At 33.3% G+C, this 13,393-nt stretch overlaps 1 protein-coding gene across 3 annotated transcripts; it reads left to right on the forward strand.

Annotated features, from left to right (window-relative positions):
- The first annotated feature begins 7,752 nt into the window (after positions 1–7,752).
- Positions 7,753–13,134, forward strand: LOC132621074 (protein TRANSPORT INHIBITOR RESPONSE 1-like). 3 transcript variants are annotated; one of them, XM_060335210.1, is made up of 6 exons: positions 7,815–7,909; positions 8,148–8,241; positions 8,938–9,493; positions 10,465–10,954; positions 11,634–12,407; positions 12,500–13,134. In XM_060335210.1, the coding sequence occupies exons 3-5, from the start codon at positions 8,976–8,978 to the stop codon at positions 12,384–12,386; spliced, it is 1,761 nt and encodes a 586-aa protein (XP_060191193.1). In that variant the 5' UTR covers positions 7,815–7,909; positions 8,148–8,241; positions 8,938–8,975; the 3' UTR covers positions 12,387–12,407; positions 12,500–13,134. The 3 variants fall into 3 exon arrangements, with proteins under 3 accessions (XP_060191192.1, XP_060191193.1, XP_060191191.1); XM_060335209.1 differs by lacking the exon at positions 8,148–8,241 and having other exon boundaries at positions 7,753–7,909; XM_060335208.1 differs by lacking the exon at positions 7,815–7,909 and having other exon boundaries at positions 7,933–8,241.
- The last annotated feature ends 259 nt before the right edge of the window (positions 13,135–13,393 follow it).

Consider the following 13,393-nt stretch of genomic DNA (forward strand, 5'->3'; position numbering starts at 1 on the left):
GGAAATGAGTTGGGGACCGTTTGGCAACGAACATTTTTGCAAATGGACCGTTGGCCAACGGTCCAATTTGGGGCCCAAGCCTGCCAACGGCTAGAAACCTTTTTTTTTTTTTTTTTTTTAAATTTCACCGATTTTACCGGTTAAATCGGTTCCAGTTTCAAAAAAATTGAATCCGGATCGGTATAAAATAAACGGTAACCGGTTCCGATTTTACCGGTCCGGTTACCGATTTGAACCGGTAAAACCGGACCGGTTGACGGGTTTAGTCTGGATTAACAAATTAAAACTAGATAACTTGCCTTTGTACTTCAAAGCTCTCCCTTTTTTCTTGGTGCGACGGAGTATTATAAGATACATAGGAAAAAGGTCCAAATTTGTTCGAGTAATATATACCCGAATTGCTCAATTTTGCTATTCTCTAGACTTTTTGGTCTATTCATACCTTGCTATTAGCAAATCGTCTAACATTTATCCGTTTCATTGATGCAGGCCAGTGAAATTAATTGGTGGACTATACGTGAAGGTCCAAAATTTGTGCCTCAACTTTGAAGTACGATAAAATTACGTACCCTTAGGTTAGACTATTAGAGAGCTCCATTAGAGCGAGTCAAAGACAAAAACGAAACTTTTTCTTTACGGCGATTATAAAATTAGACCAAATGTCAAACAGAAGGTAAAATTGCTTAATTTCGAATAATGTAGGAACAAATTTTATACTTAAACTTTATACTTTTCTCTATAAGATGTAATACATGGACAGCAAAACAGAAAAATGCAAGAAAAAAAAAGGTTTTTTTTCTTTCTTGTTTTCTCAGAGGAAATGGAGTACTTTATTTTTTCTTCATTTGGAGAGAGACATATAACCTATAGTTAGTGAGAAGAATAGTTATGGGGGAGAAGTAAACTTACTAGATAGAAGAGAAGGACATGAAAAGCTTAACTTTTGGCATCTGGGGAAAATCTCAATCTTAATCATTGTTTAATATTGTTTTACAATTTAATTGAAATAAAAAAGAGTTATATAGCAGACACAAGGTTGGATGCATGTGCTTTCAATAACCTAACCCTTTTTGCAGCAATGAGTAACTCAACTAGATAGCTCATATACTCCTACAAATTTATTTATTTCTCTTTCTTTTGAGTTGGGGTGGGGGATTGGAGGGGTGGTGGGGACCCGAAGGCCTTACACTCACATGTATGCTTTGTCAATATGCCACTGATTAGAAAGGACACTTTGCTAATATATATTAATTCTATATTATATTAATTAAGAGCCATCACAAAAGTCCTATTGAAAAGACCTTAAGTTATTGTATACAAAATTAAGAGCGGACGATTTAAATTTTGGGTTTATGAATTTTGAATTTCAGAAAATGAAGCTTATTAGGTTTTTGGATAAGTTATTTATATATATTAAGTATAAATTTCTTAACATAAATATAAAGTTTTGACCAATACAACTAAATTCTATCGAACCTGCAGTTAAAACTCTACCTCTGTCCTTGAAAAAACAGAAATATATATATATATATATATATATATACTGTTAAAATAACTTACGTAACTATTATATTGAATTACTATTATTTCATTTTCACGCTACCACATCGAACTTTTCATAAAGATAGGATCTCTTGTTATTTTAGACTAACTGATCAACCTGATAATGTAAAAGAAATTTGGGTGGTAAGAATGATTTTAGAGGCAGGTGATCTTGATCTCTTGACCCTGATTGATTTTATAGGCAAAATTTCAAATTTAACCATGAGCGTATCATATAAGGTTTGACTTTAAATACTTACTCATGAGACAAGTGAAGATCAAAAGTTCATAATCACTAACGTTTAAGGTTATTGAACGTAATTTCAGGAATAAATCACACTGTCAATGCACAAATAAACTCCATTCAAAATAGGAAGCCCTGTGAGGAACGGCATTCATCTTTTTAAATTTTATATAAACTATGCAGTAAAAGTGGACTTTATATGATGTGCTTGGACTGTTTAAATTATTGGAACCTCTTGGATTCGGATTGGTTTTAAAAGAGATTGCTTCTGCATACAAGCAAGGCAAAGGGCCACAAACTCATTAATCAATTAAATTAGACCTATTACCCATGGTAGTTTTACTGTAGAGAAACAATGGTTCCTGCTAGTTCGCCGTGAGTAATTAAAAGATGGTCATATGAGAATTGTTTTCGTTGTTTCGATAGAAGTGGGGTTCGGTGCGTATCAATAATTTTGATGTAACATGTATGGATAATTCTTTAATATTTTATTTTTTGTAATAAATATTTTTGGGTGCATCGATTTGAAAAGCATGCTTTTTAGTTAGGGTAGAAATACTCTTTCACCAATCAGTCACATTTATCTGATATATTCATACCTAACTATCTTTCATGAAATAATGACGAAAATATAACTTATACAAAAAATTTCATTTTCATGTACCTGACATCTCTACATACAAGGTTATAATAGAAAGAAATTAATTAACTTTTGGAGGAGATGGATTATTAATTTCTGAGACATGCATATTCATACCTAATGATTTTTCATAAAGTGGTGACAACACACATGACTTGTATAAATCTTTACATTTTCAAGTATCTAACTCTGCGTACAATATTTCTAACATATGGAAAGAAATTACTTAATTTTTATTATTTGTATCAATTTTTGACCCCGGATCTCCCACAATCTTCAGTTCTTCACCCATCTTTTAGACCTCTCCTTCTCTATAATTCCAGCGAATTCATTTTTATCTTGCAAATTATTTCTTTATTTGGCACTCCCTCATTCGTGAAAAGATAGTTAGAGCCTGTTTGGATGGGCTTATGCCTGTAAGCTGCTTTAGATAAGCTAAGTTCAATGGGTCAAATTATTTTTTTGAGCTTATTTTAAGCATAAAATGACTTTAAGCTGGTCAGCCAAACACTTAAAAAAGCTAAAAACAGCTTATAAGCAACTTATAAGCCAATCCAAACGGGCTCTTAAGCCACAACATTGACTGTTTCCTTTTTCTTTCCTCTTTTTATCCCTATGATTAAACAATCGAGTGACACGTCCTCAATCCTAGATTGTATTGTGGACAAGGAAGAAGTTGTCCTAACATGTTCAAATATTGGTGTAATTGGATAAGCCTAGTTATTTGTTGCTTTCTAGAAAGCTAAGAGATAGCACATAATGTTTGATAATGGCTACATCGGTGGCAGTGCACCTAATCAGGACAAAAATTTATTTGGCCTTGGCTAATTTATAAAAAAAGTTAAAAACTTTCGTTTGTGCTGAGATGTATTCAATATATCATGTCATTTAGGAAAATCAAATCTATGGACATATATTATTTATCAAGAACCAAAATCGAACCAATCAAACTTTAAATGATCCAAGCGTCACAATTAAGAACTAACATAGAAAAGCTAGCAAATTTTTTTTATAAGGGGCAAGCTAATTAATAAACAATCTAGATTGTGTAAGGTTGAGTCAATTGATTAGGAGGTGATGTAGAAAAAAGTTAAAATCCTCCACATCACATAGATAAGCATCCTTTATGTATTAGGTACGTCTATATTTAATGCAATTTAAGTTGTGTAATACAAGTGAACTGGGTCAACATTAATTATATGCTAGTCATAGTTTAAACTAATTATTTTAACAACTCACAGAGGTAAATTTAGACCTTAATTATATAATGATATGTCGAATATCATCATATTTACTATTCATTTGTGATCGTATATGCAAAACTTGATTATCTTAGACCAAAGGTGTTGAAAATATATATTGTATGTGTAGTTCAAGATGAAAAGAATCCTTAAAGATGCACTATTCAAATTGGAACTGAATGGCGGATGCCAATTTTTTATCTATATACTAGTACGGCATAATAGTATTAAAACTCGGCCGATGAGTGGTCATCATTAAAGAAAACTAATCACAATATTTTTATTTATTTGATACTCCATATAAAACTAATAATTTGTTATCGGATTCCATTGACATACTAAAAAATAATAAGAATTTGAATATTAAAATAGCTATTAATAGGGTAAACTTAACGTCGTCATCGATGTAAAGCTTGATTAGAAGTTTTATACGTACAGAAAATTTATGAAAAACTCAAACTTGAGATAGTATTCATTTTTTTTTTTTTTTTTTGTAATTGAGATATTATTCATCACCAAACAAACTAACGTTGTTTTATTGTTGTAATGGTGAAGCAGAAGAACGTGATGGATTAAGGGGACAACTGTCGATGATAGATTGCTCAGCTATATCCATTTAAAATCGATTAATTAAAATTACTTGTACTTACTTGATTTTGTTTTTTCTCTTTCGTTGAAATTCTTGTTTTAATTTAATTAATTGAAAGGAAATTATGGAGATTCGAGATGATTAGCTGTGTTCCTCAGCAGATTACATGCCTCAATAAACTCTTTATGATTTATTCCTTTGTTACATCCTCGACTCGTGCGGTTTAAGGAGGGAATCACGTGATTCCCTCACGTGCGCCCCCTCATCCTTTGGCCAGCTCAAACTATGTCGGCAATCCCCAGCTGTTAATTACTTTTATTTCTGCACCAACTTATTTTTTAAATTAATTTGACACTAATAATCTTTTAAATTGAACTTAAACACTTTCTCAAGTGTGAATTAATTAAGAACACATAATTTTGTAAATTTTAAATGGACAGCTGCAAGATGTTGTGTTTATAGATGGAAGAGTAAAGCATGTTTATATGGAGACCCTTCCAAAATAAAAAATAAAAAATTGGCATATGTGTGTGGAGACTAGTAAAGACAACAAGACATGATGAAAAACTTGTATTTGGATTTGGATGTGTTTTTTCATGAGTAATTTTTTCGCTTAATTATGATTGAATTAAACATACATTTAGTTTGATTTTTGACTGTCAAAACTGAATTATTTGATTTAATTTAATATTATCACTATAGGAATTGAGTTATTTGATTTGATATAAACACGTAAATATGAGTAAATTACAAGATCTGATGGTTGAGGTATAGGATTTTTGCTGTAATATGAAGCTCTTTGTAAATATTGTGAAGTGTCTAATAAAATACACTCTATATATATCTTTTTAAAATACATATGAAGAACTAAAATCTTGCTTTGCACCATCTCATTTCTAGTTTTACACTGCCTAATTTCGTTTTTGGAGGGTTTACCCCAAATACCAAATATGAAACAATTACAATATATTTTTTTGAGTGTTAACAGAAAATTGCTTGATTATTAAGTGTCTTATGTTTTAGAGTAAGTTAAAATATAGATGAATCAGATAGAAATTTAATGAATTGGATATGAATTTAACTAGTAACAAATTAATAAAAAGGAATGTTACTGTTGTAATCAATAAAGGTTCATGTTTCAAATATCAAATTTCCAACACTTAATAAGCAAATAATAAATGAAGTATTTTATTTTACACTATGAGTAATTATTAGCGTCCGCTGTATCATCACCCATCAAATCTTTATTTTTGTGTCTTCCTTTTTGAGTTATTTTTCAATCTTGTTTAGTTATTTTATGCAACATTAACGAAATCATATATGCTAATGTTAACTTCAATTTTCACCTTAATTTAAGGGTAACTTTAGAAAAATCTCATCTCATTACGTGAATCCTTCTTTTAGGTATGGGATCTATGTAGAGGGCTCTAATAGCCAGCCATGATCCAACTGTTAGGAGTCGTTTGTTTGGGGAATAAGTAATACCAGGATTAATTATTTCGGACTTGTTATCCACCCTTTCACAGAGATAAAAATAATACTACAATACCAGAATTATTTATATTACGATTTTTATCTCAATCATGAGATAAATTCATTTCAAATTTAATTTCAGAATTAATTATCGTTTGTCCCAGGTACCAAACGAGCCTTTAAGGTATTGTCAATTGTGGGTCTAGGCCCCGCACGATTTTGTCCCTTAGATTTTAACTCAAAAGACGTCTCAACAGTTGATTTTAAACTCATTTTTATGAGATTTTAACTTTCTTCTCCCATTCGGATGTAGAATTCGCCTAAGATGTAATGTGAACCTTTCTTCATAGGCTTGCCCTCTTTTGTGGGCGTCACAAGGACTGTATTTTGACCTATAAATTGCTTAGTTAAATTACAATTATTAGTAGTACAAAATATGTGAGGAGAGTCGTTGTAAGCCATTGAATAATGTTTGGTTGAAGTTTTAAAAAACAATTTAAAGTTGGGGTTGAAAAAGCAATTAAACTTTATTGACATAAATGGCTCAATTAGTTAAGTGTTTTATGTTTTATGTTAAAGTACAGATGAATCAGATAGAATTTAATGAACTAGATATGAACTTAACTTGTAACGAATGAACATAAAAGAGTGTTGCTGTTATTAGTTGTTCCCAATAATAATTCATGTTTCAAAGATAAAACTTTTAATACTTAATAATGAATAATAAATGATTTTTTAAAATTTTACGTTATGACTGATATTTTAATTATCACCTTAATTTAAACGTAACAGTAGAAGACTTTTCAACTGTATCACATAGACCATATAATTTTATCTACTTACATTAATTCTTCTTAAGGTCTAGAATTTATATAGAGCATTGTATTCTGGCCTGTAAATCAATTAGTTAAATTACTAGTAACACGTAATATTTATGAGAGTCGTAGGCATTTGTATAATATTTGATTATTATTTTTTTAAAAAAATATTAGATAAATTTGGGGGAAAAGTGAGTAATTGTCAACTCAAATTATTTGAGGTTGAAGTTGAACTTATCCCCAGAAATTATTACGTGTAGATATTTACGACGAACTCCTACCTATTTTTCAGTTCTCATGTTCTGCTCACCTACCCTTGATAATTATTTGGCCAAATGAGCTAAATACGACAAATAGAAGATTGCAGGCATTTGAAATTATTGCAAACAAGTTTAATAAATTTCCTAAAACAATTTTTCCTAAAATTGATAAGCAGATTAAGCAATGGAAGAAATACAAGAAAATTGAGGGGTCAAAGGTACAAAATTACCCATTTTACCGTTAAAAAGATGCTCTTGTCTAATATGCGCCGTGAATGATGTACGCACCAACGTGACTATGTACACGTTTCGTGATTTAATAAGCTCACACCACTGTCCCCACGCTGTAGAGGGTTAGGTTTCGTTCGCCTGCCATGTCTGTCAGCTTCACATATGGTGCACTTCTTATTATTATTATATATAACCTTTATGTATGTCTACAGTACTTTTAGAAATTTAATAGAGGCTTAATACATGATAACCCAATAAACTTAGGAGCAAATTCTAATTAGACACTCGCAGGTTTGTTCTAATTGAACATCTGAATATTGAAAAATATTCCTATTAAATATACGGTTCCAATTTTTATTTTTTATTTTTTTGCGCTTATTATAGCTAAGTAAATCATATAAAATATGTCATCTTTTTTAAATATACATATTATCGTCAATTGGAATAGGCTTGGACAAATACATATAATTAAAGAATGTGATATATTTTAAGTGTTTAACGTATTTACATAATTAACGCTTGAGAATATAGACAAAAGTTTTTTAAAACTTAAATCGAGAGTGTATTAGAGAAATATTTTTATTATGTGTTCAGGTGCTGGCAAATTTAAGGGGCTGTAAATATAATTAAGCCTTAAAAAATAGGAATAGTACTTAACAAATCTATGAAATTTACGTAAGCTAATTAAGCCTTTAAAAAAAGTAGTAGTAAACAAATCTATGAAATTTAAGTAAGTATTCTCTTTATATTAAAGGTTTTTCTTTTTGGGGAATAATTGGCTTGCTATATTATGTAAGTGGTTGGCTTGGGAGTTTTTGGCTCTTCTGGTGCACCAAAGTGTCCACAAATTTACACCACTTTCAAGACTGAGGTATGCAATAATAAAAAAAGCCAACAGCTTTTTCAATTCTTGTTTCAATCCCAGTTCCCTTTTTTCTCTCACAAACCCAGCTTTTTCTTGTGAAATTTTACTGGCTTTTTTTCCCTTCTTGTGTTAAAATTCATTTAAGCATGGTTTTAAGCTGGTTTTTCTGGGCCATTCTTTATCAGCTTTTTCAGTAGAGTTTCAGAAAAGTTCTGCTATTTCTGAGCCTTTTTTGTTTTTCCAGTCTTCAAGAGATATTCTCTTGCTTTGTTTTCTTGAAGCTCCAAACTGGACTAGTAACAACTGATTGCAGATGATGTTTTCTTTTTGAAATTCAGGTGCCTCAAAATTAAATCATTTTTTCCTTTCCTTTCCTACTCTTGGAAATTAGTTTTATTCTATGGAATTGATTGTATGTGTGTGTGTACATAGTTTTTATCAACTGAGGGTTATATCTGGGATCTGTTGTTTATAATTTGTCTGCATGTCAAAACATGGGATAAAGATTTAAACTTCACAACTTTTTATTGTTTTTATGTCAAAAAATGGGATAAAGATTTAAACTTTACAATCGTTTTTATGTCAAAAATGGGATAAAGATTTAATCTTTACAATTGTTTTTATGTCCAGAAATGGGATAAAGATTTAAACTTTACAATTGTTTTTATGTCAAAAAATGGGATAAAGATTTAAACTTTACAATTGTTTTTGCGTCAAGAAATGGGATAAATATTTAAACTTTGCAATTTTTTTTTGTGTCAAAAAAATGGGATAAAGATTTAAACTTTGCAAAAAAAAAATTTGTGTCAAAAAATGGGATAAAGATTTAGACTTTGCAATTGTTTTATGTCAAAAAATGGAATAAAGATTTAATCTTTACAATTGTTTTTATGTCAAAAAATGGGATAAAGATTTAAACTTTACAATTGTTTTTAACTCAAAAAATGGGATAAAGATTTAAACTTTGCAATTGTTTGTATGTCAAAAAATGGGATAAAGATTTAATCTTTACAATTGTTTTTATGTCAATGCAGTTTTCTTGAGCTGTTTGAATCTATAAGCGAGCTGGAAAATGAATCCTAGCTTGAAAAAACCAAGGGAATCTATGGATTTATCGAACTCGTCCGAGTTAACTCAGCCGACAGCATTTCCAGATGAGGTGTTAGAGAAGGTGTTGTCTCTTGTGGAATCCCACAAAGACAGAAACTCAGCTTCATTGGTTTGCAAATATTGGTATAATGCTGAGAGATGGACAAGGACTAAGTTGTTTATTGGAAACTGTTATTCAGTCACTCCTGAGATTGTAGCAAGGAGATTTCCTAAGATTAAGAGTGTTACTCTTAAAGGGAAGCCTAGATTTTCTGACTTTAATTTGGTTCCAGAGAATTGGGGTGCTGATGTTCAGGTTTGGCTTGATGTTTTTGCTAGAGTTTACCCCTTTCTTGAGGAGTTGAGGTTGAAGAGAATGGCTGTTACTGATGAGAGTTTGGAGTTTTTGGCTAAATCATTTCATGGATTTAAGGTTCTTTCTTTGTTGAGTTGTGATGGTTTTAGCACTGATGGGATTAGTAGCATTGCTACTTACTGCAAGTAAGATCATCTGTTTTCCTTGTCTATCTTTATCTTGTTAACTATGTCAAGTAGCAAATGCATTAGTTCATATTTTTTTGTTGGATAAAAACCTTTTTTTTTCTTGAAATAGTTTTATTTTAGTTGGAACTGGTATTTCTAGCATCTGAGTTAAGATCTTAGTTTTGTTATGGAGGATTTAGAATTCTCTCAAGGCAGATAGAGGAAACAGTAGTGTTTAACTAGGTGGTCCAAGGTAATTATTGAAGTAATGGAGGACAAAACAGTAGACCCATGTGTCTGGATGTGGAATGGTTAAGAACCTTGTATTTTCAATTGTTGTGGGTGAAGAAATAAAGTGGCATGTTCTTGGCTTGGGCCATGTTATACGCCTGTTTATCTTGTTATGCACACATTAAAAAAGAAAGAAGGAAAAAAAGAGGGAAAAAGTATAAGTGGAAACTGGAATTGTTCCACTTTATGATTTCTTTTCCTCTTCTGTTTTATGTTACTTTCATGATGTGACATTGACCTGTTAATGAGCATTAATTGAGGGAATTCCTTGATGTCATTGTTAGGCACAAACAACTCTTTTTATTGGTCAATATAGAGTTTCTACTTTAACCTAGATTCCATACTATATTTTTGATCTTTTAACTTGTTAATGTCTATTACACCTGTTCATGCATGGAGCTTCAACTAGTATATTACTCAGTATATATGCTGTTACATTGTCGCCTAGATTTATAGCAAGACTGAGTTATTATGGTTCATGAAGCTGTCACGCTTGATTGTTGTCTTAGCAATTAAGGAAGGTATTGACTACTGCTCATTGATGGCCCATGCAATTAGGATTCTGATTTTTCCGTGTTTATACCGTCACAAAGTTCCAGAATGTCATTTTGTTTTGTGGCGCTTAATTGATGCTTAATCAGCATGAATCCAAGTTATCTTAATTGCAATACCAATCTAAATGTTGGTTTCCTTGGCAGGAACTTGACGGAGCTGGACATTCAGGAGAATGGGATTGATGACTTTACTGGTAGTTGGCTAAGTTGTTTTCCAGATGACTTTGCATCACTAGAGGTGCTAAACTTTGCTAGTCTAAACAGTGAGTTCAGTTTCGATGCTTTAGAGAGACTTGTCAGTAGGTGCAAATCACTGAGGGTTCTGAAGTTGAACAAGAACGTCACCTTGGGTCAATTGCAACGCCTGCTCGTCCGGGCTCCTCAGCTGATGGAGCTGGGTACAGGACCCTTCGTTCCAGAGCTCACTGGTCGGCAGTATGCAGAACTTGAAAGTGCATTCAGCAACTGCAAACATCTCCACACTCTTTCAGGTTTATGGGAAGCGACTCGATATTTACCGGTTCTTTATGCAGCCTGTGCTAGCCTGACTTTCCTCAACTTGAGCTATGCAACCATTCGGAGTAATGAATTTTCGAAGCTTCTTGCTCATTGCCCAAATTTAAGACGCCTTTGGGTAAGGATGTAGCTCAGACTTTTTAACGTTTTACGTGATAAATCCTTTCGTGATGAGGTCTTAGGTATTGACTCCTAACATTTGACATTTTGTCAAGGGATGACACGAAGAGATCTTTAATTTTCCCATCTACGTGTGTTTATTCCCTAACATTTAATAAAATTCCTGTTTGGGATGAATGTTAGCTTCAGCCTCACATGATGGATTGATCAGGACTATCTGCATGCTTTTAAGAGGATATATTACCTGTTTATCACTTTAGTAATAGGGGGAGGAGGTACTATATTCACTATAATCTGTCTGATGACACTATATCTTTCAGCTGATATATCACGGGGGCGGTTTGTGTGCTCATAGAGGCGCACTTGTTCTTCTTCTTAGGAACTGTTGTACTCTTCAGAATAAAAGACAGGAGCGATAACAAAGATTTCCATTGCAGCTGTAGTCGTTAACAAAAATATTTCCATTCCAGCACCAAGTATTTACTAGAAAATAAATGCCCGACCTTGTTCTCTTTGTTGTCTACTGAAGTTAGCACTATTTCGTCTTTTTAATTTAAACTGCTCTGTGGTTGTTTTCTCTGGGGGATAAGTATTCCAGAGATGCTAATCACCTTTTTTATCATGGTAATTCCATTTTCCTATCTTCAAGGTGTTTATGCCTGATCTTGCTGTTATAGGTCCTTGACACTGTTCGAGATAAGGGATTAGAGGCCGTTGGAGCCAACTGCCCTTTGCTTGAAGAACTGCGAGTATTCCCTGCCGACCCTTTCGAGGAGGATATAGTCCATGGAGTGACGGAGTCGGGCTTTGTGGCTGTGTCTGCTGGTTGTCCTAAGCTTCAATATGTTCTCTATTTCTGCCGGCAAATGACTAATGCTGCTGTTGCAACGATAGTGCGTAACTGCCCTGATTTCACTCATTTTCGTCTCTGCATAATGAATCCTGGCCAGCCAGATTACTTGACAAACGAACCCATGGATGAGGCATTTGGTGCAGTGGTCAAGACTTGTAAAAAGCTCCAGAGGCTTTCTGTTTCTGGGCTGTTAACTGACCTGACCTTTGAGTATATCGGGCAGTATGCCAAAAACCTTGAGACACTTTCAGTGGCTTTTGCTGGGAGCAGTGACCGGGGTATGCAGTGCGTGCTTGAAGGGTGTTCTAAGCTGAGGAAGCTGGAGATAAGGGATTGTCCGTTTGGAAATGCAGCACTTCTTTCTGGAATGGAGAAGTATGAATCAATGCGGTGTCTTTGGATGTCAGCTTGCCGTGTCACCATGAATGGTTGTAGAATGCTTGCACAAGGGAGGCCTAGGTTGAATGTTGAGGTTATCAAAGATGAGAATAGTGATGACCTCGCTGATAAATTATACGTCTATCGTTCTGTAGCTGGGCCACGAAGGGATGCTCCACCTTTTGTTGTAACTCTCTAGTACAAAGAAACAGGAGTTCTGGTAAGCTCCTTCCCTCACTCTCTCTCTCTCCCTCTCAAAGGAAATTAATACATAGATATGCTGATGATGCAAAATTTTATTTATATCTATAGGTGTTGCACTGGGATACCCATGTATTTCAGCTGGCTTTATTTGCTGTATGATGTTCGTAAAGGCGGAAGAGAGAAAGTAAGTGGACGATGGAGTTTGATACCTTTCCTTATGCTGCATTTTCTATGTGTTTTACTTGGAGAAGCTTTGAGATTTTCAAGGAAGACAACAAAGAGATGTTTGAGCTCTTGCTGAACTAATGCATTATGAGAAAGAAACCATGCGATGATTCTCTTGCAGTTGGTGAGACCTTTGACCATTGCAAATGGTGATACGTGGATCAGGGACGAGAAAACTGGAATGAGGCCACATGACAAAGTTGAGAAGTTGAATTCAGCAAAACGTGACATTGGAAAATCTGAAGAGTGCTGAAGTTTTTTCTGGCTGTTTGGAAGCAAGAGAAAACTTAGACGTTGAGCGCAAAAATCTCACAACAAAGAGCAAGATGATGAATGCTGGTTCGATGACGCATTTGTTTTGTAACAATAAGCAGTATAATCATAAAGAAAGAAAAAAGAAACGAGTCACAGGTATTATCATGTAACTTGAATGATGGTGATTAGGTCTCACAGACTTTTAAGTCATTTGGCCAAAGTGACAATGCAAAAGAAAAGAAACCATGGTGTTCTTTTTTTTACATGTGATTGCTGTGCTTCGTCAGAATAAATTGGTGTTGCATTTTACTATGTAGTTAGTTTAATTCAAGACATTTATTCAATTTCCTTTGCTTCATCCATAGCGCTTAGTAAATGCAGCTTTATCCATGAACTCCAGCTTAAGTATAATTATTAATCTTGCAACTACGCCATCTAAATGCAAGTGTCAAACTCATAAGCTATTCCTTCTAATTTGGTTCTGCCGAAATCCAATTCAAAATCTTAAAAAGAGTATTTGAA

The sequence above is a fragment of the Lycium barbarum genome, chromosome 12, assembly GCF_019175385.1.
Source record: "Lycium barbarum isolate Lr01 chromosome 12, ASM1917538v2, whole genome shotgun sequence".
Classification (NCBI taxonomy): domain Eukaryota; kingdom Viridiplantae; phylum Streptophyta; class Magnoliopsida; order Solanales; family Solanaceae; genus Lycium; species Lycium barbarum.

Coding starts and splice junctions, on each gene's coding strand:
- LOC132621074 (XM_060335209.1), top strand. CDS start 8,976: ATGAATCCTAGCTTGAAAAAACCAAGGGAATCTATGGATTTATCGAAC. Junction 9,494..10,464: donor AGCATTGCTACTTACTGCAA/GTAAGATCATCT, acceptor TTTCCTTGGCAG/GAACTTGACGGAGCTGGACA. Junction 10,955..11,633: donor CAAATTTAAGACGCCTTTGG/GTAAGGATGTAG, acceptor TTGCTGTTATAG/GTCCTTGACACTGTTCGAGA.